The sequence below is a fragment of the Erpetoichthys calabaricus genome, chromosome 4, assembly GCF_900747795.2.
Source record: "Erpetoichthys calabaricus chromosome 4, fErpCal1.3, whole genome shotgun sequence".
In the NCBI taxonomy this organism is placed as follows: Eukaryota; Metazoa; Chordata; class Cladistia; order Polypteriformes; family Polypteridae; genus Erpetoichthys; species Erpetoichthys calabaricus.
Genome location: NC_041397.2, coordinates 225,042,832 through 225,070,109, shown reverse-complemented (window position 1 = coordinate 225,070,109; position 27,278 = coordinate 225,042,832). Strand labels below are relative to the sequence as shown.

Sequence of the window (27,278 nt, the reverse complement as noted above, 5' to 3'; positions counted from 1 at the left end):
ATATTTAAATTAGGATCTTGGCATCACAGTTAGACTGAAATATCTACAATTATTCTGAAAAAAATAATTTCACATAGCTATATGTGCAGTATACATAGAGAAATTAAATTCTAAGCAACAGTAACAGAAATTCATAAAAATATTTCATGCTTTTTTGAAATTTGGAGAATTTTGACATTGAATTTATGAGATCTTTCAAATTCTGATAATAGATATCAATTGAATAAATCCCATAAAATATAGCCAATATTGTAGTCTTGTTAGACTTGGTTAACGATCGCACCCCCTTATGTGCAATAACTACAACTACATGTCTAGAATTTATTCTAGAGAGATACTGTGGGTGTCATTGTGGGACTGAAGAGACAGACGGAAGAAACTGACAACATGCTGACAGAGGGAGAGAGAGAGAGAAAGAAGTGGGGTTATTAAATGTGAAATGGATCAGAGTGCAGTAGGTGAAGAAATTGTTGCAGTGTTTCCCCCTAGCGTCTTTTAGCCGGGCGCCTGGCTAATTTAGTTGAATGCCCAGCTGTCATCTCGCATGACATTGCGAGATGACAGCCGCAGATGTAATGATCTGCAGAGATGGCAAGGAGCGGGATGTTGCTGATCACTCGATGCTGAACAAGCTAATAGAGGGTACGAGGCGGAGCAGAGTTCACAAGCAAAGAGTATGGGGAGGTGGGCTTTCGAGATGGGGCTGTACATGGTAATAGCGGGGGTGGAGCAGCTTAATACAGTAGCAAGGAGTATGGGGAGGTGGATGGGCGAGAGGGGGCTGTACATGCTAATAGCTGGAGCAGAGCAGCAGTTCACAAGCAAAGAGGATGTGGAGGTGGGTGGGCGAGAGGAGGACTGATAAAATAAAAAAAGACTAGTGGAACCAGCCTGTCAGATATCAGAAAAAGGGCGTCAGGAAGTGAGTCATTGTTCTCAGTGTCAGTGTAGTCTGTGTAGTGCTGCTAAGCGTACAACTGCTCTCTTCTTGTTCAGTACATAGCAAAGTAATATGTATATGGTTGTTTCAGCATTAGGTGTGTTCTGTGTGCAAAAATCCTTGTAGTACTCACTGTGGTTCCTGTTAAAGTGACTCCCCTCTGCCGTTTTTATATTTGCTCATACTGAGGGTTTTGTTAAAGTGACCCCATCTGCCGTTCTTATATTTGCTCATATTTGGACCTGTGTCCATATTGCATAAAGTGTGCAGAAACCCTTGCAGCACACACTGTATCCTGTGCAAAAGTTTTCTCACTGAATTGCTGAGGGTTTTGTTAAAGTGACCCATCTGTCATCCCTTTTCTTGTTCATATCTTGCCCTGCCATAGTCCAAGTGTGCATTGAATATCCAACAGGCTCCCACTTTCCCACGCAAAAAGTCGTATTCATAGGTACTTTAATTTTTTCCAAACGTTTTACCAACATGAGATAAAAAAAAAAAGTGTTCAGAAAACAACATTGCTCAGTTTTTTTCAGAAAAGAGATGCCACAAACTAAAGAAGGTGCAGCGTCAACTCCTAATGTGGCAATTTTCAGACAAGGACATTGCAGAGGCTGGTCCATCAGGGGAAATCTCTTCAGCACACACTCTGCCAATTGATAAATCTCAGCACCTGCTTATCTGGCATCAACAAACAATGGTTTAAAGATTTTTGATTGGCTAATGGTCAAAGGAAATGGTATGTGGTGCTCATTGTGCATGAAATATTCAAACAAACAAACCCCAAGGAGGGAGTTACCTTGGGTAAACGTGCCATGCACAAGAATTCGAAAAGAAAGCTTGCTGGACCATGAAAAAAGTAAAACCCACATTGAGTCTTCTGCTGACCTTTTAGGAAAGTGTGTACTAAAGCAAACTGGAATCGGTCAAATTGAAAGATCTGTATCTGTGTTAAATAACTTATAGAGAGATGCCTTTGTGGGAGCTTTAAGATCCATGTATTGGTTGTCAAAAAATGAGTTGCCACATACAACGTTGTTTGAAAAGCTGTTGGAACACTGTAAAGAAATGGGTTGTTCCTTTTTACAACATCTCAATGTTGGTAAAAATGCACATTACACCTCTGAAAGAATAATGCAAGAGCTGTCTAACATACTGAAAAATATACACACTGAAAACTTTTTTCAGTATTCTGTGTGATGAAACCTTAGCAATCTCAGTTGTAAAACAATTCATTATTTACATTAAATATGTTTGCCAGGTCACTAAAGAGGTCAGAATTAATTTTGTATCAACCCGCAATATGATTGATGGCAAAGCGGAGACTATAACCAACACAGTGAGTGAGACTATGGACACTCTAGGCTTGAAAACTGCAAATTTGGTTGGACTAGGGTCAGATGGGAGCGGATGTTATGATTGGGAAACAGAAAGGTGTGGTAAAACTGCTTAAAGATGAAGTATCTGGACTCTTAGTCAACTGCCCACTGTGCAAACCACCGATTGGGCCCTTGCAAGTGCCCAAGCAGCAGCTGCTGTACCTTATTTAACAAAACTGAATGACATCTTAAGGCAGCTGTTCTATTTCTTCCAAAATTCTTCAGTTAGGATGGCTGGTTTAACGGAAATCCAAAATATTCTGAACATTCCCCACATTAAGCTGAAAATGTCCAATGACATTAGATGTCGACTACGACAGTATATGATAGCTGCGCTGGAAAGAGAGGCCACTGAACGAAATGACATCACAGCTGAAGGATTAAGCAGATGTATTAAAACGTTCAATTTTGTTTCCTCTCTGATAATGCTTCCACACGTATTACCTTTGTTGTCTAACTTATCTAAGGCTTGGCAAAGGCAAGATGTCAATCTTACCAAAATTGAGCCAATTTTGCTCGCCACAAAATTGTTCATCATGGAGTTGAAAGACACTCCTGGGAGATATTTTCACCGCATTGTTTATGCACAGAGTGATGTAATATCATTCAAAACTGCAATATATGATAAATACCTAGAGAGAGTTGTCAAGCACCTAGATGCAAGATTCCCTGACATGCCAATTATTCCAGCTTTTCAAAAGTTTTCAATGCAGAAATTCACGGATTCAAGTGAGTCTGCTGAAGTTCTTTTCAATCATTACTCCAAAAATGGTAGCCCTCCAATTTTAAAATATGAAAGTAGAAGGCAAGAATGGACAGTTGCGTCAAAAATGATCAAAAGTCAATCATACAGAGACTTCAGTCCAAAACAGATTTTACTAAAAATGGCAACAACATCAGAGCTCAAAGAGTCATTTCCAAATTTAGCCAAACTAGCTCATATTGGGCTAGTGATCCCAGTGAGCACAGCTGAATGTGAAAGGGGGTTTTCTGCCCTTAAAAGGATTAAGACATGTTTGAGAAATCACATGAATCAAAGCACGCTAAATAATCTCATGCTGATCTCCTTGGAGGGCCCAGATCCTGGGGACTTTGATTATGGGAAAGCTGCAGACAACTGGCCTCTAGGAAGAAAAGAAGAAGAAATATTTAACTGAAGACACCTTCTGCATATGCAAGTTGGCTTTGAAGAATATTTTCAAATTTTTCTTCATTAGGTTTCCCATACTTTGTTTTCATTGTTTTCACTTTTCTTCCCGACAGCGACAATACTTGTGCCTCTTGGTTTATGTCATAACAATTGTTATTTAAAATTTTTGTTAGGGTTGCAGGATCCTGAATTGGATATTTCTTAAATTTAATAAAAATATTCTGGCACAAGTGTCAAACCTTAAAAAAGGAAGTCATATTTATTATTGGAAAATAATTAATAATAATTAACTAATAAAAATAGCGCACATTTAATTTTCCCCACCAACAAATTTCCCCATCCCATCCCACCAGGCTACTTTTTCATGCCACCCGGCTGGAAAAAAAATTCTGGGGAGAACACTGTGTTAAGTTCATTTACAAAGCAAAAGGAGTGTATGTATTTTTTAATGGAGATGTTTATAGTGAATGTTGGAGAGCAGCCTTTTTGTTTTTCTCAAAACAATAAGTCAATGGAGGTTTTAACTATCAATTCCGTGTGGCTTCACAGTTTTAATTCTCAGTGTGCATTAAAGTTTTTGTGATTTGAGCATTTCTTTTTTCTTTACATTTTTACAATAAGGGTAATTTCATGTAAAAAGTTTAATTCACATTTTTTTCTAACAAAACAAATTTAAATATGAAAAGACATAAGAACATTTTCCAGAGAATAAGTATCAGAAGTGATCATAGGGTAAAAAAGCAAAATATGGTGTGGCTATATTTATGATTATGGCAAGGATCGAAAGCTAGCCATTTTTCTTTTTTGGAAACTTGCAGTAGCCCTCTTGAGTTGAGAAATGTATACTCTCAAGCTTAAACTCTAGAGAGTAGGTTGGGTGATATTCAGTTTTCAAATTGACAATATATCTTTTTAGAATTTTATGAACACTGTTATTGTTTATACAGTATTTGGAAAAAACATCACATTAAAAAATAACTGCATTTTATAATTTTGCCTCATGGTGGTGTATATGCACTGGAGTTTGCTGTATGAATTGTCAGCTGCCGAAGCCTGTTACAAATGCTCCAAAATTGGAAAGCTCTTAACAGTTAATTAATAAAATTCAACTTTTCTATGCCAAATAATCAAATTAAGTGTGACCATTCACTTATAAACATGGAAATATCATAAACATCTAACCAGATATTGTTAATCAAACTTTTAATTAAAATGTAATAAAAGAAATTTTAAACAAAATGTAATAAGAACACATGCATTAATAGAAGATATTAGGTCCACCCTTAACACGAATACTACTGTTAATTTAGAAACATAATAGGACTTAGACAGGTCTAACCTTCATATCTTTTAAAGCTAGATGAGATAGCTCAATTGGACAACTTTTCTGCTGATAGTTAAGCGTGTTGAGTTTCTTTGCTGAAGAGTATAATTTGGCCCTACTTTACTGAAATCCCATTCACACGGTACACAGGTTGCACAAATGCACAGATACTGTCGTAATAATTTGGCCATCTCAGGTAATTTTCTTTCATTGTTTAGCCACAAAATAAGGAGATCTTCTTCCATGAAAATTACAGATTCTTCTACATACTTTCTTATTTTGGCTATGATACTTTCCTTCCCCGTTAGTGATTTCCACAATGAACTAGGTTTCATTAATATTCCATTCAGACTGCCAAGAGATTTATTTTTCCACGGGTAGTGCTGGTTCATATTTGTCTTCATATTTGACTGTAATTGTTACTGTCTGTAGTGATAGAGTTGTCAGCTTATGCTGCATTTTATCCTGAGTCTTTTGGTGTTTATTCTCATAATTTTCGTAGTTCCGGGGATCCTTAAATATGGAGATGCACATCATTTCCATTGTTGCATTGTTCTCATACATCAGCATTTTTGGGCACACCAGCTTTAACACCTTGGGTTAATTTCGTCTCCCCATCTTGGGGAAACAAGAATGTCTTCTTCAAGTAGCTGTGGCTTGTCGTACTAATGAAGAAATTGTTGCATATTCTTCTGATAAAACATATGTCACTTCTGCAAGTCTTCAGCACAGCATTTACAGACTCTAATATGGTAATGTCTTGCCATGTAAGAGCTGGTGCCTGCCTGTCATCAGCTAAAAATCCCTGATGACTGGTTCAGGATACACTCCAGCATCATTTGTTTTTAAGCCTCAGCGAGTCGCACAGTTCCATGAAGGAGATACAAAGTCTCTAGATTAATGCAATAATTTACTTTAAGAGTAGGCCAGGCTACGTTAACAACAACAGTCATCTTTTTAAAAATAAAAAAACTGATTCAGCCACCAGAATGCAGAAGTAAATGTTTTACCCCATGTATAAAAGCAAGTGTTATTTATGTAAATATGTGTTTTACAAGAGCAACAGTCTGTGTAGCATAGTGGTTGAGGTTGTGCTCCAATTGGTAAAACAAGAGAAATGTAACTAATTGTGTATCTCAAATGTTGTAAGTTACCTTGGATAAAGGCATCAGCCAAATAATCTTCTTCTTTTTTCTGCTGCTCCCATGTAGGGGTTGTCATAGCAGATCATCCGGCTCTATTCCTGTCTTTTACATCATTTTCTACCACACCATCTGCATTCATGTCCTCCCTCACCACATCCATAAACCTTCTCTTTGGCCTTCCTCTTTTCCTCTTGCCTGGCAGTTGCATCCTCGACATTCTTTTCCTGATGTACCCCTCATCTCTCCTCTGCACATGTCCAAACCATATCATTCTAGCCTCTCTCGCTTGGAAGGAAGGGCACCTGGCATAAATCCTGTGCCAAATCAAACATGTAAATGAGCATCAGCCAAATAGTAAGTAATAATAATAACAATAGCTTTAGGCAAAATATCCAACTTAACTAGGCTATTTCTAAATTAATATTGTAATGTCCCAAACTGGGTGAACATACAGAACTGCATTGACTCTTTTAACATTGCACATTTACCAGTGAATTGTAACTTTTTAACAACACTGAAAACAATAAACAAGAACGATTTTAAAGCTCCCATTGTTATGGTAATGGGAGATGCCTCAACTATCCATTTTTCTCCCATGAGCTTGTTACCATTACATCTTTCCTTTACATCTTTAATTATCAGTTTTGAGTTTGGCAGTACCAGTAATTAATTAATTTGGTAATGCTCTGACTTTTATTTTCTTTACCTTTCTCTATAGGAGGGATTTCCAACCTTTAGACTTATATCAAGGTAACTGAAGCACACTTGTTTTAAGAAACAGAATAATACAATTTATAGATATAACAAGTGCATATATATGGACGCGAAAGACAGGATACAGACAAACATATAAGAAGCTGGCTATTTATTGAGTATTTAGCGTTCTAATGTTGCTTGGTGCAAATAACCAGTTTTTTTTTATTCAGAATCTTTTAGGATGATGTCTGATACTTTGTGGAATTATTTGTTGTTAATGCATTTGTTTACTTGCAGTGCACTCTTTGTGTTTTCTAAATGATCATTTATTTGTCCATGGTGTGGTATGATGCTGCCTTTCTCAGCTCACTGTTAGGCTTTTTGCTTTGTTATCTACAACTTCCTATAGACAAGCATTAATCTTTCTGGTACAAAAGTGTAGATGCTGAAGTAATGCTACTTTTCAGTCTTCTCAGACTAGACTTGGTCATTGGCAGAGTGGGTCTTGGAGCTAGTTCATGGTGTCCAGCTCTAAGGATCTATAAAGAGCAGCTTCCAGGACAAAGCAAGTGGGTGGCTTCTGATCCTGAAAACAGTAACCTGTCAGCTTTCAGCTCACAAAGAGAACAAATCATCAGCTTTCAGCTACCCTGAAGAGAACAGATCCTCACCTTTCAGCTAACCCAAAGAGAGAAAGGATTGCCTTCTAGTCTCTCATCTAGAGACTTTCATCTAGAATCTAGTTAATACCTGTAGTTACAAGCCTAAAAATGAATGCCCTTTTGGGCACTTTCTCCTCAGAAGGAGTCTCTTCAGAGGTGTGAGCTCAACTCTGATTTACACCTTTGTTATCTGATGAAGTACAGGGTTGACTACAGTGTTGGTTCAAACTACAGTTCAGCCACTCACTCTGGAATGCCAGTGAGGGTGCAAATTGCGTTCTGAATCCCTGTTAAACCTGCTGTCTTAACAAGTCTTATGTGCCACTAAAAACCTAGAAAAATAGACAATGCCTGCTTAGTCCTTTAATAGTGACATATTAACAAGCATACAAACAATAACAAATTTCCATATTCTGGGTGGTACATCGTGCTGCCAGGATGGATGCAGACCATTAAGTATGAAATATGTGGGCTTTCTGGCTCGTCTGTAGAAAAAATGGTATTAGTGCACGTTTGCACTGAGAAATACAAAGCTTCTTCACAGTGCAAGGAACTATTGCAAGTCACTAGGCTTTCACAGAAAACTAAGATGACAATTTGAAAAAGGCTGTTGGCTTTCTGGACAGATGTCATGTGCAGGGTTGGTTCTAGGCTTCCACCTAATGTTTCTCGAATAGCCTTCTTTCCCTTGTAATCCATGTTTCAGTTCAATAGTTTAAAAAATGCAAGTTAGAATTTCAGTGTACTCTATACTTTGGATATCACATAATTTTAGTTTTTTCAATACAGGTAGTCCCCAAGTTACGGACGTCCGACATCCAACTTAGGAACGGGGCCGCAGCTGCTCCTTCATCTGTCTGGGGGATGCGACACAGGCTCCTCAGTAACTGCCGCTCCGTCATCTGGGGACACTGCAAGCGGTGGCTGGAGGGGGGTGGTATCGTTGCTCGCGCAGTGTAGTGTCCCTCGGGCGGCTCCCATTGATGGATGGGGCAGTGGGGACCGCACCCCATTCATTCTCAGTGGGCGTTGGGTGCACGGCAAATGGTGACCCGGAGTCCATAGTCACTGGGGCCGCAGCTACCGGTCGTGTGCAGGATAAAGGCTTGATGGGACTGTTCACTGCCCGCCCACCACGTCGCTGCAGCTACTGCTTCTGACTGGACAGAGGCTGGATGGGGTGGAGGGGGGGTGTTTCACTACCCGCCCACCACACAGCCTTGCAGTGTCCATCGAACGGCTGCCCCGTTCGTTTTCTGTGGGTGGCTGGTGATACTGCAAGCGGTGACCCGGTTGTGGCTGAACAGGGGCCGTTGAGGGTGAATGGGGCAGCGGGGGGCAGCATTGTAGTATGCCTCCGGTGGCTGCCTGTTGAATGGGGGCGATGGTGGGCGATTCACTACCCGCCTTTGGCCGCACCCTGTTCGTTTTCAGTAGTCGGACGCTGCAGACAGTAAACTGTATGCAAGTGGAGGTGACTGTGTGGTGGGCGGGTGATGAACTGCCCCTCGCCGCCCCCATTCATTCTCAATAGCAACCCTGCTTGTACTGTTACATACATAGCAGGAAGTTGTCTCTCATTAGTACACAGATGTGCTGAAGAGGGGTGCCTTCCTGCTGTGATAGCGTGTACAGTGCTGTGCAGAAGAGCTCATCTTAATCTTTTGTCTTCACCCTTCAACAATGTCTCTGAAACACAAATATGTGCTGATAATACAGTAAAGAAGAGAAAAACCATCACCATGGAAAATAAAGTAGAAATAATAAGGTCAGAGAGAGGTGAAACTCCATCATTCATTGGCAGAGCACTTGGTTACAGTCGGTCAACAATAGAATTTATTAAAATAATGTACCTGTTCCGACTTACATACAAATTCAACTTAAGAACAAACCTACAGTCCCTATCTCGTATGTAACCCGGGGACTGCCTGTACAAATACCAGTGAAATTTCACGGTACTCTGTACCTATTCGATACTAAGGCAAAACCAGAAATCCTATTCAACCACTTTTTATTAAAGTGAACAATGCTCCTTTTTCTGTAATGGAATATTTAAATAAATAAATAAAAATACATATACATATTTGGTTGACACCTTTATCCAAAATGAGTTACAACATATGACATAGTACTAGGGAGTTGTACCGTGTTAGCCATTGTGAATGTAGTGAAACATCAAGCAAAATGACACCTTTTATTGGCTAACTGAAAGATTACAATATGCAAGCTTTTGAGGCAACTCGGACCCCTTCTTCAGGCAAGATGTAATCAACATCAACATATGAGATACAATTAGTTACATTTCTTTTGTAACTTGCTCATCGTCATACAGTGTCAGTACCAGGATTTAAATCCATAACCTCAGGGCCTGAAATCCAAAATAACTACACCACTCTGCCACACTAGTAATAGCACCTTTAAAATACTGGTATACTCATCAAGTAGTTAACCAACTATCATTTAGGTAAACTGGTATTGACATTCATAATAATAAATTACAATGCAGGACTTGAATTTTATAGTGTGATAGATGTGGGGCTCACCCCGTCATAACAACAAATAAGGGAAATTTTATAATTTCAGCATGGGGTTTATAAAGGATAATATCATAATGGACTACCTGATTTATCTTACCACAAGCTGTCCCCCGCAGCTCCGCCAGCGCAGTAGTGAAACAAGACAAACTTTAAAAATCAATAAAAAAAATATAATTCTGGCGAAGTGGAAGGTAATCATGCTCCAGCATCAAACGTTGCCACTGTATCTGATTGTGTTCAGCTGTGACGGGAGAGCATCCCCCACGTGGGAAGAAAAGCACATGGCCGTGATATCTCTGGCAATCAGCAGCTACCCTCTAAAACACATGTAGCCCTGATCTCTTTCTCAAAAACGTCAAATGTTACTCCTTAACAATCTGCAGGTGATAATGTCTGTTGAAAAAGCAGGTATCGCTAGCTAAACGGAGGCAAGGAACGCTGCAACACGTGGCGAGAGGTAGACCGTCTCAAATGGAGGCTGGAGCGTGATTGAGGAAGGCCGCACCCCCCTCCACTCGGCCTGCAGCGTCTCTCTCGGATTTGCGCAAATAAATCGGTATTGCAAGCAAACTGTGATACTTAGCATGATGAGAGAAGTTGCAAAATCAATTGGAATGTTTGAGCAAATTTTAGAAAAAAACCTGATGTAAATCCATTAATTAGTTCTCTCATGAAAAGCGGGCCGACATACAAACAGACTTTTAAATACATGTGCACATTCCAAATTTACTTTGACATTTTCTCACCTGTATCTGAAAAATGCTGCTTAAGATCAGTACTGAACTTGGTGTCTTCTGGTGTTTAGCTCTAAGGACATGGGCAACACCTGCACTGTGCTGTCTTTTCAGGTCAGATATCCCTCCATTGGCAACCAAAAAAGCTCCACAGCAAACATACTGTATTCGTTGCCAAGGACATGGCTGACCCAGGGACATTCAGCCTCCCACCCAGACATAACCTCAACAGCCTATAACTTTTCAAGGGCAAACTTATATTAGCAGACATCACTGTGTGTAGCATCTTGTTCTGGATGTTCTACTATACTGTGATTCTGCGATCATCCACCACTGTTGTCTTCCGTGGACGTCCAGGTCTTTTTGCGTTCACCAGTGCTTGCTTTCTTTCTCAGGATGTACCAAACTGTAGATTTTGCCACTCGTAATATTGTAGCAATTTCTCGAATGGGTTTTTTCTGTTTTCCCAGCTTAAGGATGGCTTCTTTCACCTGCATGGAGAGCTCCTTTGACCGCATGTTGTCTGTTCACAAAAAAATCTTCCACATGCAAGCACCACACCTCAAATCAACTCCAGGCCTTTTATCTGCTTAATTGATAATGACATAACGACGGACTTGTCCACACCTGCCCATGAAATAGCCTTTCAGTCAATTGTCCAATTACTTTTGAGCCCCTGAAATGAAGGGATTACGTTAAAAAAATGCTTTAGTTGCCTGACATTTTTATGCAATCGTTTTGTTCACCCCACTGAATTAAAGCTGAAAGTCTGCACTTCAACTGCATCTGAGTTGTTTCATTTAAAATTCATTGTAAAATTAGAAAAAAGTTGTCTCTGTCCAAATATTTATGGACCTAACTGTATGATAATGTGCTTTTACTACAGTTATCACATTTTAGGGGTTAAACTGATGGAAAATTAATGTGGCTTTAAAAACCAAACGAATTAGGCACATTTAGAGTTTGCACATCTGTATTTAGCCATGAATTATACCATTTTGCCTGTCCTTCTGTTGTGCATAATTGTGGTGCTTTGTACACAAAATAAATTTTATTTTGGTAATCACAAGTGAAGCAGCTAATTTCATCGCCGGTGTAGGCAAGCCATGGCAGTTTTGTCTGAAACTTTCCTTGAATTTTACTTGCTCCAACAGTTGTTAGCAATGCCAGTGTGTATAGTCCGATATACATAACTGTGCATGTGCATGGTGCAGCCGTGAACTGTATAAACCAGTTAGAAAGACTGATGGATGGTTAAATACACACAGTATTAAAATGTGATTCATCACACCAACATTTTGTTTCCTCTTACAACTTTGTGACACTACAGTTTAAAAGATGTGATCATTCACATTGTTGTGGTAGCAAATTATGCCTACATCTATTTGTGAACTAACTCTGTAATGAGATTAATGTGGTAATAACATAAACTCAGTTGCTACAGCCACGTGCTGAAAGAACCCAAAGCAATTCCAGACATTATTTATGCTGTTTTTCTTTTCAAAGTGTACTGCTGTAATGTCACCACCGTGAGCAATTTTTTTATGTAGCACATTCTCCTTCAAATCATGACATACACATGAACACAAACAACACAGGTGTGTCTGTAGCCTTGTGTGTGATATTCCTCCTTGCGTATGCATCATGGAGCTGGCTGTGTTTAGCAAACATGTAGTTAAATAGATTAAAATTGGACTGCATTTCTATATTTACATTTACAATCATGTATATGAGAATCAGAATAATAAAAGAAATAAATATCATCACAGTCTTGCTTGAATTGGAATGGATTTTTAGCATTCAATATTATAGTTTAAATAACTGATTATTAAATGTATACATATTCTGTGTCATTATATTTGGGGTTTTCATGGCAACACCCCAGAAAATATTTTTTGCTCTGCAAAGGAAAGATTTGAACAAAACACAGCATCAAAGAGATTATTAAATGCCTTAAATTTCCTTTGTCTGCTTAAGTTCATGCCCTATTTTGAAAAAAGCTTAGGGCCCTGAAGTGTATTACATATACTGTACTAAACTAAATTATTGCAGGTGTATATGAGAGAATGCCCTGTGAATGACTGGTGGTGTGTCCATGGGCAGGCTACTGGCATGTGTCTGGTACTATTTAGGCTCTGAGCCAGTGTGTTTGTGAGAGAGTGTGCATAGTGATGGATTGGTGGTGTGTCTAAGACTGGCATTCAGTTGGTAACTGTTTTGTAACTGGCTTGTGCCTAATACTGCTGAGACTTTGGATCTGATTAAGTGGATATGGTTCTTGATAAATGGATGAAAATGCTTCTTTCATTTTAATTAGTCTGGAAAAGCCTGCTGCACATGCTGTGTAGCATGCATCAGCCATACTGGCTATTGACTGGCTAATCATATTTCTAATTCATAAGTGAATTAGAAGGTACTCTTATGGATTGTACGGAGTCATCTAGAGCAGTGATTCTCAGTCTTTTTTAAGTCGCGGACCACCAGACACTGACTTTTTTTTTTTATGTGGAACACTAACATCAAAATACTCAAATATGTTAAATTGTAATTGTTGGTTATTATTTAAACTTTAAATAATATTTATTTTATAGATATTATTTTTTTTATTTTCACACTATCTGACTGAAACCGCAACCAATTTTGAACAGGTAAGTTGAACGTTTCATTATTAATATTATTAATTTCACTATTACTATTTTACAAGAAAAAAATGTAATGAAATACCAATAACGGAAAAAAAAATATTTAAAAATTACATATAATTGTAGTACAAAATATAATAGTAATATAAAAATAAAATAGCAAAAATGATTTCATGCAAAATATGTATGTCCTTGGTATTCTTTGCAAATTTCTGGAATATCTGGATGAATAAAGGATAAAGCCACTCACATCTCTTCTTCCAAATTTCTAAGCCTCTCACAGTTTTTCATCTTAATATTGATCATTGTTGAAAATCCTACCTCACAAAGATATGTTGTGGAAGATTGTAATAATGTGTTAAGGGCTTTTTTCGTTATGACAGGGTATTTGTTTTCAACAGAGATCCAAAATTCTTCAGAAGTATTTTCTGAATATTTTAATTTCAATCTGAAGAGAGAGAGATATTAATTCTTCTTCTAAATTGAATTGATACTGTTCAGTATTTAATAACGGAAAAAACTTTTCGAAGTTTTCTTCCAGTTGTGTTAAATGTTCAGTTATTAAGGAAACAATTTTGTCATTTTTATCTTGCATTGAAGGGAACATTTCAGTGTTACTTTCTGCAACGTGTCTCTTCCACAGTGAAATCTTTTTTTTATTGCGCACAATGTATCGGTAGATGTAAGAATGTTTTCATGTTGTATTGATCGTATTAAGGTAAGCAAAAAGATCAGCCACATATGTCAAATTTTTGCACCAAATATAACTTTTCAGGTACAGTGATCCCTCGCTAAATCGTGCTTCGCCTTTCGCGGCTTCACTCCATCGCGGATTTTATATGTAAGCATATTTAAATATATATTGCAGATTTTTTGCTGGTTCGCGGATTTCTGCGGACAATGGGTCTTTTAATTTCTGGTACATGCTTCCTCAGTTGGTTTGCCCAGTTGATTTCATACAAGGGACGCTATTGGCAGATGGCTGAGAAGCTACCCAACTTACTTTCTCTCTCTCTCTCTCTCTTGCGCTGACTTTCTCTGATCCTGACGTAGGGGGTGTGAGCAGGGGGGCTGTTCGCACACCTAGACGATACGGACGCTTGTCTAAAAATGCTGAAAGATTATCTTCACGTTGCTACCTTCTGTGTGCAGCTGCTTCGTGAAGCGACATACTGCACGGTGCTTCGCATACTTAAAAGCTCAAAGGGCACGTATTGATTTTTGACTTTGTTTTTCTCTGTCTCTCTCTCTCTCTCTCCCTCCCTGCTCCTGACGGAGGGGGTGTGAGCTGCCGCCTTCAACAGCTTTGTACCGGCGGTGCTTCGCATACTTAAAAGCCAAACAGCCCTATTGATTTGTTTGCTTTCCTCTCTGTTTCCTTTGAAGAGGAAGATATGTTTGCATTCTTTTAATTGTGAGACAGAACTGTCATCTCTGTCTTGTCATGGAGCACAGTTTAAACTTTTGAAAAAGAGACAAATGTTTGTTTGCAGTGTTTGAATAACGTTCCTGTCTCTCTACAACCTCCTGTGTTTCTGCGCAAATCTGTGACCCAAGCATGACAATATAAAAATAACCATATAAACATATGGTTTCTACTTCGCGGATTTTCTTATTTCGCGGGTGGCTCTGGAACGCAACCCCCGAGATGGAGGAGGGATTACTGTATTTACAAAATGTTTTGTGTTTTTCCATTTTGAAAAAAACAATAATTCTTTTTTAAGATGTAAAATGCAATTTAAAATTTTTCCACATGACGACCACCTCACTTCCGTATGAAGAAGTAAACATTCGTAGTCTGCTTCCATAGCTGAACAAAGTTGTTTGAAAATTCAGCTTTTTAGTGGTCACATCTTAATAAAATTTACCATGGCAGCTACTTGATTCAGTACTTCATATAGTTTCTGAGGCATTTTTTTCATGACAAGTGCTTCTCAAAGCAAAAAAATAGTGAGTAAATATTATATTCAAATTGGTTATTTTTGCCAAACTCACAAATCCTTTGATTGGCCTTGCCACTTGTATCTGTTGATTCATCCATTTGTAATGTAAAAGGCTTATACTGTAAGTTCACTGGTGACTTTCCCTTCAGTGCTACAGGACATATCATGTATTCTTCTTTGAATTGTGTCATTAGATACCGGAATCTTTTTAAAATTTCACTCTTTGCTTGTTCTCCAAACATAATTCTTATTACCTCACAGCAGGCAGGTAAAATAGGTTCTGCTATTGTGTGTGGTTTTAATTTCAATGCTATTAACTCAGCAATTTTATATTATCTGACACGACTTGAGCTTTATCACTTATTTTCACAATTTTTTCAAATTGTTTCTTTTGTTTACCATGAGTATCCAAAAGCCTCTTGAAGTAATCTTTATATTTCGAGGAAAGATGTTGATGCTTTTTAGAAAAATGTTATAATTTAGCAGTCACCATTGCACTATTTAAGAGTTTCTCTCCAGATACAATGCAAAGCGGAATTGGACAATCTTCACTTCCGGTCCAGGTAAATCCGAAATTTAAATGTACAAGTGATTAACATTTCGTGATGTTGATTTAATCTTTCTTTCTTCAGTAAAATCCTCTTCAACTCTACTAGTACTAGTACTAGCAATAGCACTGTCAATGTCTGTAGGAGAGTTTTTGTAGAGACGAGACTTTTTTGTATCCATTATGAAAGAATATTAATTAACAATAATTCTATATTCAAATAGTCAGTTATTTATCTGAAGAAAGACCTACATATAATGTTCATAAATTGATTGAAAGTTGAACGAATTATCACTGTAAACAGTCGACAAAACCAACAATACTGAATTCAGATGCCAAATGCACAGTCCATCGTTCACTAACATGCAAGCAAGTGTACTCCGACTCGCAGAACACGGATCGACAACCATTGCTCTAGAGCAGTGATACTCATTGCAGGTCTTCATGGGATTCCTGAAAAAACATCATTTTGATCTGCCACATTCATATAATTTGTTCTCCCCCTTGCTGGTAAAACTGAAGTATATTAAGAACAAAACATTTCTGATAGCTTGTCTTCTGCCATTTTTCTAGTAGCTCATTCAGCTCCCATCACTGTATGAGGATGTTTTTATCATTAATTGCTTGTTTCATGCCCTGCCACAACATCTCTGGAATTTGCTTCTCAGTTTTGTGTTGGGTTTTCAGCAACATTAAATGTGTTCTTTTATTGTCTTTTTGTTGTTTATGTTTATGTTGTTTCATGACTAAAGTGTGCTTCAACTAATGAACAGATCGTGTAATATTATAATATTCATTCTGATGCAAAACAAAATCAATGATATTTTCAACAGTATACAATTGTACTTTTTCAATAAGTAACAAAGGCTGCTACCTGATGTCTTCTACCACGATCGAAATGATACAGTAATATTTTTAACAATTGAAAAATATCTGCCAGTATACCATGAACCTATACTCCAAATGTCTCAAACGTATGTTGTATTTAAATAAACAAATTTATATGGTTATACAATAGAAGGAGCATTGCATAGGCTGGAATATTTTTGTACCTTTTACATATTTTAATAGCCTGCCTATGAAGAGTAAGTTATTACAAAGTGAAAATCTAAGTAAGGACTTGAACAGTGGCTTTAAAAAGAAAGAATTTTGCTATTTGAAAAAGGTCTTGTGAAAAACGTTGATGTCTTATAGAAAAAAATCTTGTATCAAAAGGTCTTATCTAAAAAGTAACTTGTTTTTAATTTCATAGAGAGTTTTGAGCCATCAGGATGACACAGCATTGCTCAAAGCGTATATTGTTGAATGGAGGAAATTCTTCACTCAGTGTGACATCCTGCCTAAGCCGTTCTGCCAACTAGAGATTACACTGATGGGGAAACAAGGCAGCAATAAAAAATCAAATGTAGAAGACAGCATTGTAAGAAAGGTAAGCATTTTATATAGTGTACAATCCCTTTATTTTAATTTATTTATTTTTAATTTTAGGTTTTCTTAGCAAACCTGTGTGTTGCTTATGGGGCTTCACTTACATTGACATTTCAAGACACATACTAAAAACATACTGCTGCAATAAAGGTAAAATGGATTGTTTTGTGCAGAATTTACAGACCAGAATGTGACTGCTACAAAACATTTTGAGCGGACTGCTTCTACATTGTATGATTTTTGTTTCCATCAGGAGGAAACTGTTAACACCGTTCATGATTGTCTTTCCTGGCAAAAGAAAGTCAATTGCTACTAGTTAAATCTTCAAGTACAGCACAATCTCGTCATTTATTTGCAAAGTCCGTAACTCAACTTACTGTTAATGCTCCTTTGAAAAAGCATATAAAGCTTACTTTAGGTACAAAAGTGTTTATTCTGTTTGCACCAGTCACCTGCATTTTACTCTTTGAAGAATGCAATTATTCTAGATATTTGTAAGGAATAAGATTTAAAATAGACTTTACTTCAGTATAAGTATTTGATTCCCTATTAGTTCAAGATTCTTCCAGTAAGGACTAAAAACTTGTATCTACACATAACTTTATATAGATGAATGAAAATTTGTATAAATGTAATTGACTCAAATATAATATTTACTATTATGTATATTTCAGAATCAATATATAATATATAAACAAGCTCCATTAATAAAATAAAAGGATTTGGTGAAGTTAAAATAAAAAAGGCATTGGTTAATTCTTGATGAAAATGCATATGTGACCAAATCGAGTCATAATGGTTGGTTGAAAAGCAGTAGGTGGAGGATGTGTATAAAATATGATGTCTGCAAACACTGCAGGGGCAGTTCAAGTAAGTTTTTTTATAATGGTATGAATAATTATTATTTTGATTAAGTAAAAACTGAACTTCACTAAATATTTCATACTCTGCATAACTAATATATTAACGGAATTATAATGCAGATTGTACAAGTAAAGCACTGTGTGTTGACATTAGTAATCACAGAAAAGAACCTTGATGTAGTTGTGCTCATGTACATTTTTCCTGTAATGCTGTATACAGTATGGCTGCAGCTAAGGAGTCAGTTTTGTGTCAATGCTTATTTACAGCAAATTCAAATGTTACCATATAAAATGCCATAAAAGAAAGATCAGCTAAGATATCAGTTTAATGTAAATCTTTTGAACAGCTTTGTTGAAAGGTGAACTCATATATTTCAGGTATATACTACTAGCAGTGATGTGAGTAAGCATAGTATATTACAAGTATTTAGTATATTTTTGAGTGGTTCTTCTTTTGCTTTTGAATGCAGGCTTTAAGAGAGGTGCACCCAAATCACTAATTAAAGTATTTACCTCGGAAGCAGATGTGTGTTTCCCAAGAAATATAAAACCTCAAAGCATGTCCTATTCACTCCAGAACTTGCATTCATGAGGAAGTTTTCTTTGCTCGAAAGAACTTTGGAGAAACAGGAAGACTAATTAGTCAAGAAAGACAAGAACAGGGAGAAGAGTATATGGGTTCAGTTGTTCCCGTAGTGATGCAGCTCTGTCTAATTTCTGATCTTGTGTAGTGCTTACTATCTATTTACAAAAGATTCTTAGCTTTACAGGTAATAATCTCCCAAGGTCTCATGCAACATTGCACAGAACAATCTTTTAAAACCAGTGCTTTACTATTAATAAAAAAAAAAATGTTGACTAAAATGTTAGTGGGGAAAAAAAGTAGTAGTAGTACTCAAGTGCTAGAATTGCCTTGGAATGATATTACACCTTTATGAACATAAAATGGTGTTGAATCTTTGACAAAATCACTAATACATGTGGCAAACTTAATTTTTTCAAAATTTTCTATGTTGATGTTTTTGTATTTTGAGTTATTGAATTTGTAATAATTACAGAATAACAAAAAATGTTCATTAAGCAGTATGAAAGCAATTCAAAATAGCACATTAGTACATGTCCCTTAAGGATAGCTTTGATGAACATGAAAAATACTGATAGAGCAATGACAAATTGTATCTGTAATTAATAACATGTCAAGGACAATTTGTAAAGTTGTATGATGCAAAATGCATTCTTCATTTATGATCTTATTATGTGTCATACCCACCTTTATTTCACAATGTACAGTCCTTAACATTATGCAAAGTATGAATTTAATAAAGTGTTCAGGGAATGAGGCAAGATATTTTTATTTATAATCAGTATTTATTTTAGTGCATTAGTTTGGGAATTTTTATTAATAAATGTTTTTCACTTAATTGAAGAGTATCATAATGCTTATTTATTATTTAAAATTCAGTTCGTTTATAATGTATTACTTTAGAATCATTGAGATCTTTACAGACTGAAACAATATAAAAACCATTTATCGTGCATGGGTTTGTGTTTCTGGGGGTTCAATTTTCGAATGTTGATGATATGACCATTTTTATATCAATTTAAATGAATTCTAAGGGAAAAGCATTTATGTTTTTGTTTTATGAATTATGTTTTAAACAGCTCATGTTAGACACATGGAATGAATCAATTTTCTCCAACATAAAAAATCGACTTCAAGATAGTGCTATGAAGCTTGTGCATGCCGAGCGTTTAGGAGAAGCTTTTGACTCACAGCTTGTAATAGGAGTAAGAGAGTCTTATGGTAAGCTCAAGATGCAAATAAACTTTTTTTCTCATTCATTTTATTATAATACAAGATTCAAAATAGTTGTAAAGAACAATAACCTACTTAGTTGTATTTATTTCTTCAAACAAATAATTACATTACATTTTACAGAGGTAGCAAATGCAAAATAGATTTGTTGGTTTCTCTATAACAGCAGTCAACCTGTTAAAGAAATGCACTAGAACAGTTGTTTTAAGTTTAGTCCCCAGGAACCCTTTTGAATGAAGGTTTTTATTCCAACCAGCTTCACCTTCTGCATCATTCTTTTAGTTGATCTCGTTATTTAGTAAGTTTTTCTTTTTTGTTCTCTCACTCTGTCATTTGTGTTTTTGTCAAAACTTGAAAAGCTTACGTTTCCTTTCCTTTAATTAACTCTTTTCTACTCCAGTGCCATATTTACTTGTCAGTTCATTTTTAAGAAATTCTTCTGGATTCCGAAGCAGAAAAGTAAAAATGACAGTGAAGTAATTGGTCTCATTTAGGATTCAGTGTTGTTTGCACTGCTTATTGCTAGTCATTAGTACTGGAGCAAACCGTATTTGGATATGTTTTGGCAAAAACACATACTTCAGAATTTCTTGGAATAAGAGAGGAAAAAGTCACATCTCAGGAAACAGTGAGATCAATTAAGACTAAGAATGATGCACTGATTGTGAAATTGGTTGGAATAAAAACCGGTAGACATGAGGGTGCCCCAAGGACTGGAGTTAAAAAACACTGCACTTGAAAAATATGGTTGTTTTATGCATGTTGTATATGTCTGTGTGTTTTGTGTATGTGTGTATATATAGTATACACACAGACACAAAGTATTGGTGAATTTTGAATTCTAACATTTATTTTTTCTTTTTTGCAGTAAATCTTTGTTCAAATCCAGAAGACAAACTTCAGATCTATCGAGACAATTTTGAAAAGGCATATTTAGACTCCACTGAGAGGTTTTACAGAACTCAAGCTCCATCCTATTTACAGCAAAATGGTGTACAAAATTATATGAAATATGTATGTTAATTAGAAATTGCATAATTGTGAAATTTTACATTTACTAATGATTATATATTTTCATTATGCATTATCTTAATTTGTACAAACACATTTTTCTAGGCAGATGCTAAATTAAGAGAAGAGGAGAAAAGAGCACTTCGTTATTTAGAGACAAGACGTGAATGTAACTCTGTACAAGCAGTAAGTTTTCTTGTGTTTTTATGTGTTGGCTAGTCATAGGTGAAATTATTTTAAAAATGGATAGTACCACAACACAGTAACAATAATAATAATACATTTTATTTATATATATATATATATATATATATGTATATATATTGCCTTATGCTCATGGTACTTCTGAGTCTCATAAAGAAACAGTAGATATATGTAACATTGGATACAAATGTTTCCTGAATAGAACATTGAAACACATAGATACGGAATATACAAAGGCATTAAGGTAGAATAAAAGACAATAAACCTGAGTAAAATACTAAATTCAGTACCAACAGAAAGCTTAGCAAATAACATCATTTGTGATCTAACACACACACAAATTATATTGAGCATCTGGACAGAGAGGAAGACTGAAAGAGGAAGCAGAATATCAGGTTAAGCTAAAAGCCTTCCTGAGTTCTAAGTTGTTTTTTAAAACAATAAATGGAGTCTGCTGATCTAATTAATGTAGGGAGGTCATTCCAAAGTCTGAATGCTATAAAGCTAAAGGCTTTGTCACCCATAGAGTGCAGGTTAGTATGAGGCACAACAAAATTGCTAGAATCGGAGGACCTTAGTGGGCAAACAGGAGCATAGTGAATGAGAAGGTCACTGATGTAGTCTGGTGTAAGGCCATTTAAAGCTTTGTAGGTTAAATAATACTGTTGTCTTAAAGCTCCAAGGATTTTTTTAATATATCTTATTAGTCCCCGAAGGAAAATTGTCTTTTTGCATGACCTTTGGTGGGATCAGATAATAACTCATCTTGTAGGTTGGCTGGTGTCTGTGAATTTTCTCATTGTATAGGTTTTCTTTTGGTACTCTGCTTCCACCCCACATGGCAAAGATTTGTAAGGTAAATTGGTGAATTTGAATTCGTGCAGTAAACTTGTGTATATGTGTCTGTGTCATATGTGGTGTGGAGGTGGTCGATCCAGAGCAGGTTCCTCTACCCGGCCAGTTTGACCTACAGTAGATAGGCACTGACTGTTATTGTGGTAATTGAAAAGTGGTAACAGAAAATTAACAGATAGATGACTGAAGGTGAATATGTCTCTTATAACTGAGTTTTAGTTTTGTCTGTTGTTTAATTGAGTAGAGGTGCTAACATAAATCTGACAAAGAAATTACACAAGTAAACTAGGGCAGTTTGATTAAGCCTAAAATAACAAGCAACCAAGTATTGAATTGATTGATATAATCTATATCTACATCTATACAGTATATCAGTTTTGTAAAATTCACTTAACTGCAGGCAATTAAATTGTCACATCGGTAATCTTTTATTACCAACTGTGGAGTTTTTTTTTTTTTGCTGGGTTTTCCTCCTAAATCTAGATGAATCTAGTGTAATTAATGTTTCTAAATTGGCACTATATGAATGAGTGTGGGTTTGTGTGCAAGTGTGCCCAGTAAGGGACAAGTGCCACTTGTGATGATCCATGTAAGCAATGTCTTATCTGGAGCATATTTATAATTTATAATAATAATTTCCCCATTACCTTAAATTTGGTATGTTAGTTAGAAGATGGAAATTAGGAATATTGAAATTGTCTTCAGAAGGTATTCATTGCCCTTGAACAAATTTGATTTTTTTCATACTACTTGAATTTGTTCGTTTTTTTCTTTAGATTAAAGCTATATTTGCAACAAAATATATTCCATACTATATTGGAATATCTTTGTTAATAATTACAGTTATTCATCTGGGATATACAGTCAAAGTAAAAGTATGTGAACCCCTAGGAATTATCTATATTTATGTCTAATTCCCATATAAAACATGGTTGTATCTTCATGTCAGTCACAATAATAAACAAACACAGTCTGCTATAACTAAAGACACACAGATTTTTCAGAGAATTTTTGACCATATTCAATAAATCATTCAAACTGTGAAACTGAAGGTTGGAAAAAGTAAGTGAACCCTAAGCTAATGACTTTTTTAAAAGCTCATTGCAGTCAGAGTTTAGCACACCTGTCCATTTAATGAAACGAGTTCAGAGGTGTGGCGTAGAATTACTTTGATTGATAAAAAACACTATAAAGTTTGAGTTTGAGCTTTTGACAAGAAGCATATCCAGATGGGAATCATGCCTCGCACAAAAGAGCTGCCTGAAGAGCTACGATCGAGAATTGTTAATCTACATAAGGCTGGAAAGGGTTACAAAGTCATCTCAAAGATTTTAGATATTCATCAGTCTACTGTTAGGCAAGTTGTCTATAAATGGAGACAATTTGGTATTGTGGCTACTCTGCCTAGAGGTGGGCGCCCTGCCAAGATGACCCCAAGAGCACAACGCAAAGTCAGCAGTGAGGTAAAGAAGAATCCTAGAGTGACAGCAAAGAACTTGAAGAAGTCATTAGAACTGGCTAACATCTCTGCTCATGAGTCAACTACAGTATACGCAACACATTAAACAAGAAAGGAGTCCATGGCAGGACACCAAGAAGGAAGCCACTGCTATCAAAAAAGAACATTGCTGAACGCATGAAGTTTGTGAAAGAGCACTTGGACATTCCACAACGGTACTGGGAAAATGTTTTGTGGAATGATGAAACCAAAATTGAATTATTTTGGAGGAACAAGCAGAACTACATTTGGCTTAAAAAGGGCACTGCATATAAACATCAAAACATTATCCCTACAGTAAAGTATGGTGGAGGGAACATCATGATTTGGGCCTGCTTTGCTGCATCAGAACCTGGACAGTTTGCCATCATTGAGGGGAAAATAAATTCACAAGTTTATCAACACATTCTCCAAGATAATGTGAGGGTGTCTGTCCGTCAACTTAAGCTCAGAAGAGGCTGGGTGATGCAACAGGATAATGACCCCAAACATTGCAGCAAATCCACAGCACAATGGCTTCAGAAGAACAAATTCCACCTTTTTGAGTGGCCCAGTCAGAGCCCAGATCTCCGTCCTATTGAGATGCTGTGGAATGACTTGAAGAGAGCCATACACAGAAGACAACCAAATAATATGGAAGAGTTAAGGCAGTTCGGCAGGGAAGAATGGGCTAAAATTCCCCCCCACGATGTGCAGGTCTGATCTGCAGTTACAGGAAGCGCCTGGTTGAGGTCATTGCTGCCAGAGGAGGGTCAACCAGTTATTAAATCCCAAGGTTCACTTACTTTTTCCACTACCACTGTGAATGTTGAATGCGTTTGTAAAATAAAAACATGAAAGAGTAGAACTTTTTATGTGTCACTGGCTTAAGCTCATTGTGTATATCAGTACCTGTGACTTAGATGAAGATCAGATCACTTTTTTTGACCAATTCATGCAGTAAACCAGATAATTCCAAAGGGTTCACATACTTTTTACATTGACTGTATCTTTAAAGCTCTGTTTTTTAATAACACTTTGCCATTTAAATGGGAAATGTTACTGAATTTTAGGCTTTCAGTCTCTCCACAGTCTGTGGACCACTTTTGGTCATTTTCAGTTATTGAACTATGCTGTACCTTAACAACTTGGCTGATAAAGCTTTGCTCTAATGCATTACAGTTATTTGAAATCCTCATTTTTTCAATATCACTAGTCATAACAATCCACAATGCAGTGACACACTTAAAGATATAGAATCTTGTGGCAATTTGAACGTAGACTAAGTTGTCTGTATATGAAAAAATTGATGGTGAATCAATTGGAAGGTGAATGCCCAGTAATTGCTTTAGTTCATGCACAGGAAATGCATTCTCATTCTGTGTTTGATTTAGTGGGACATATAGTATACCTCTTGTTTTTTAAATAAACATTATCTTAATGATGTTGCAGATTTTTAAATAAGAATATAAATGACAAATTCTATATTTTCAATAATAAAGTAACACTGAGCATATACTCTGATCTCAGTTTGAATGGCACATCTTTGTCTCATGGTTTCTGCTTCATTTTAGGTTGGTGACATCAACAGTCAAAATAAAAGAAATTATATGGGAAAGAATATAACATATAATAACCTGCAACACCAACAATATAATAGTTTTCTTTATTACTGAGCCAAACTAATCTTTGCCAATTTTTACTAAATCTACTAGATGAATTTTCAAAGATATCTGGGTTCAAAATTAATTTGAAAAAAGCTTGCTCTTTTCAGTTAACTTCCTCAATGTCACACTATATTAGAGAAATTTCTGCTGACTGTCTCAGTACATTTTGTGTATTTGAGAGCCACAGTCACTAGAAAATGTAAACTTTTTAAACTTAACATCTGCAACAATTTGGAAAGCATTAAAGAAGATGTTCTTCAGTGTCATCTCTCTCTCTCAAAGAGGATTAACATTATTAATGTATATATAATATCAACCTCACTAGATCATATGTTTTGGAACTGTCCTGAGTTAAGACTTTTGGGAGACAATGTTTGCTAATCTGTCAGTATGCTACAAAAAACAAATCTACAAACAATATTGCAAACCATACTAGTGTGTTGAATACCTTAAGAATAAGATACCTTGATTTGAAATCCATCCATCAATCATATAACCTGAAATCCTATTGACATCTTAGTCACTTCAGTGTGTTACCTGGATATGGACAGTAATGAGTCCACTACTACTCCTAAGTCCTTCTCATAAGATTTACTTTCAAGTTATAGACCTACATTGTACATTCAAATCTGACATTTTTAGTTCTTATGCGAGAAATGTAATACTTATTTACATAAAATTTAATCTGCCACTGTCACATGTCTGAATTCTGTATATATATCCATTGTTCATGTTTCTGACACTAGATTATTCTCCATTCCACCTTGTTTTTGTTATCTGCAAACGTAACCAGCTTGTTAGTTACATTTTTATCAAAATCAGTTACATTCAGGGTGAGCCAAAATTATGTTAACACTAATGGATTTTTTTTATCTCGACCACACCTTTCCAGGTCGATGGATAGGTTATGGTGGACCATTGCCATGGTCTCTGCACTCCCCTGATTTGACACCCTGTGATTTCTGGTTATGGGGTATGGTGAGAAGGAGTATGTGTATAGCAGGAAAGTTCATGATATCAATAACTTGCAGGACAGAATATGGACTGGTATCATCTATTCCCCATGAACTGTATGTCTGGGCTTTAAATGGTACTGTTGCTCATTGGTTGTTTACGTGTTGAACATGATGGCGAACAGGTTGAGATGTTCCTGTAAACCATCTTGCACATATGAAGTATGTTTTGTGAATAAATTGTTTCTGCCATTCAAATGTTAACATCATTTTAACTCACCCTGTGTGTGTGTGTATTAATATATATATATATATATGTATATATGTGTGTGTATATATAGATAGATAGATAGATATATTACTAGTTGCACATGGTCTTTGGGACAAAAAGCAACCTGAAGACTTCCTAGCAGTTTTACTATATTCGTGAACTTGGAGAGGCATCAGCTAACTCTTAAGAATTAACTAGTGCAGACGACGTGGACCCACCTGTGCTTGCTGTCCCACTGCCTTTTGGAAGGAGACACTGGCAATACCATAACTTAGCCATATCGCTGCCATATGAGTCCTATTAATCTTTGTTTCGAGAAAATACCTCCAGATAGACAATGTTTTTAGTGAAACCTTAAAGCCTTGCCCTCCATTGCTGAGGTGTTTTGCTTGCACGTTGAGCCGCTGCGTTTGCTTTGTTTCAATATTGTGTCTCTTCATCTGTGTCATTAGCACAAAATGACTGCACGGCAGCGTTTGCTGCACACAAGTCTTTCATAATGAGAAGTGAGGTGCATATAAGCAATGAAAAAATTTAAGTGTGCATGCATGCGTCATCTAGTGGATGTGTTTGAGCATGAACAGAGCAGACTAATTCATACACAGGTCTGTTTATATATGTCTAATGTGTGTCTGTGTTTCTCTGTGTGTGTGTGTATATATATTTTTTATAAAGAACAATGCTGCAGAACTGATTCCTAAGGGACATCACTTCTAACATTGCATAATTGTCAATTAATAATTTTAATAATCTTTTGCTTTTCCATACTTGACCTAATTTTATAGCTGTCTGTACAGTATGGGTTGAAAATCAGGTTTCTTGATAATTAAGATAAAAAAATATTCCAAGCACCCCACAGGCCAATTGCTTTTGTTGTGTCCTCAAAGTATTTTAGCGAATTATGATCTCCCTATCTAAACTAAGATTGACAGTTCACTAATATAGCAGTTCTTGATAGATAGATAGATAGATAGATAGATATGTGCTTCTCAATATTTTCTTAATAATTGCTTCCTTTAACTCACCTGTGATAC

General features: G+C 36.4%; 1 protein-coding gene across 1 annotated transcript in view; it reads left to right on the top strand.

The window, feature by feature from the left end:
• Positions 1–27,278, top strand: part of LOC114650622 (cullin-5) — a 113,031-nt gene that overhangs the window by 43,014 nt on the left and 42,739 nt on the right. The window contains exons 4-7 of the mRNA XM_028800388.2: positions 16,952–17,128; positions 19,653–19,794; positions 20,675–20,820; positions 20,923–21,003. Of these exons, the coding sequence (XP_028656221.1) occupies positions 16,952–17,128; positions 19,653–19,794; positions 20,675–20,820; positions 20,923–21,003 (546 nt within the window). The remainder of the gene's footprint in view (positions 1–16,951; positions 17,129–19,652; positions 19,795–20,674; positions 20,821–20,922; positions 21,004–27,278) is intronic.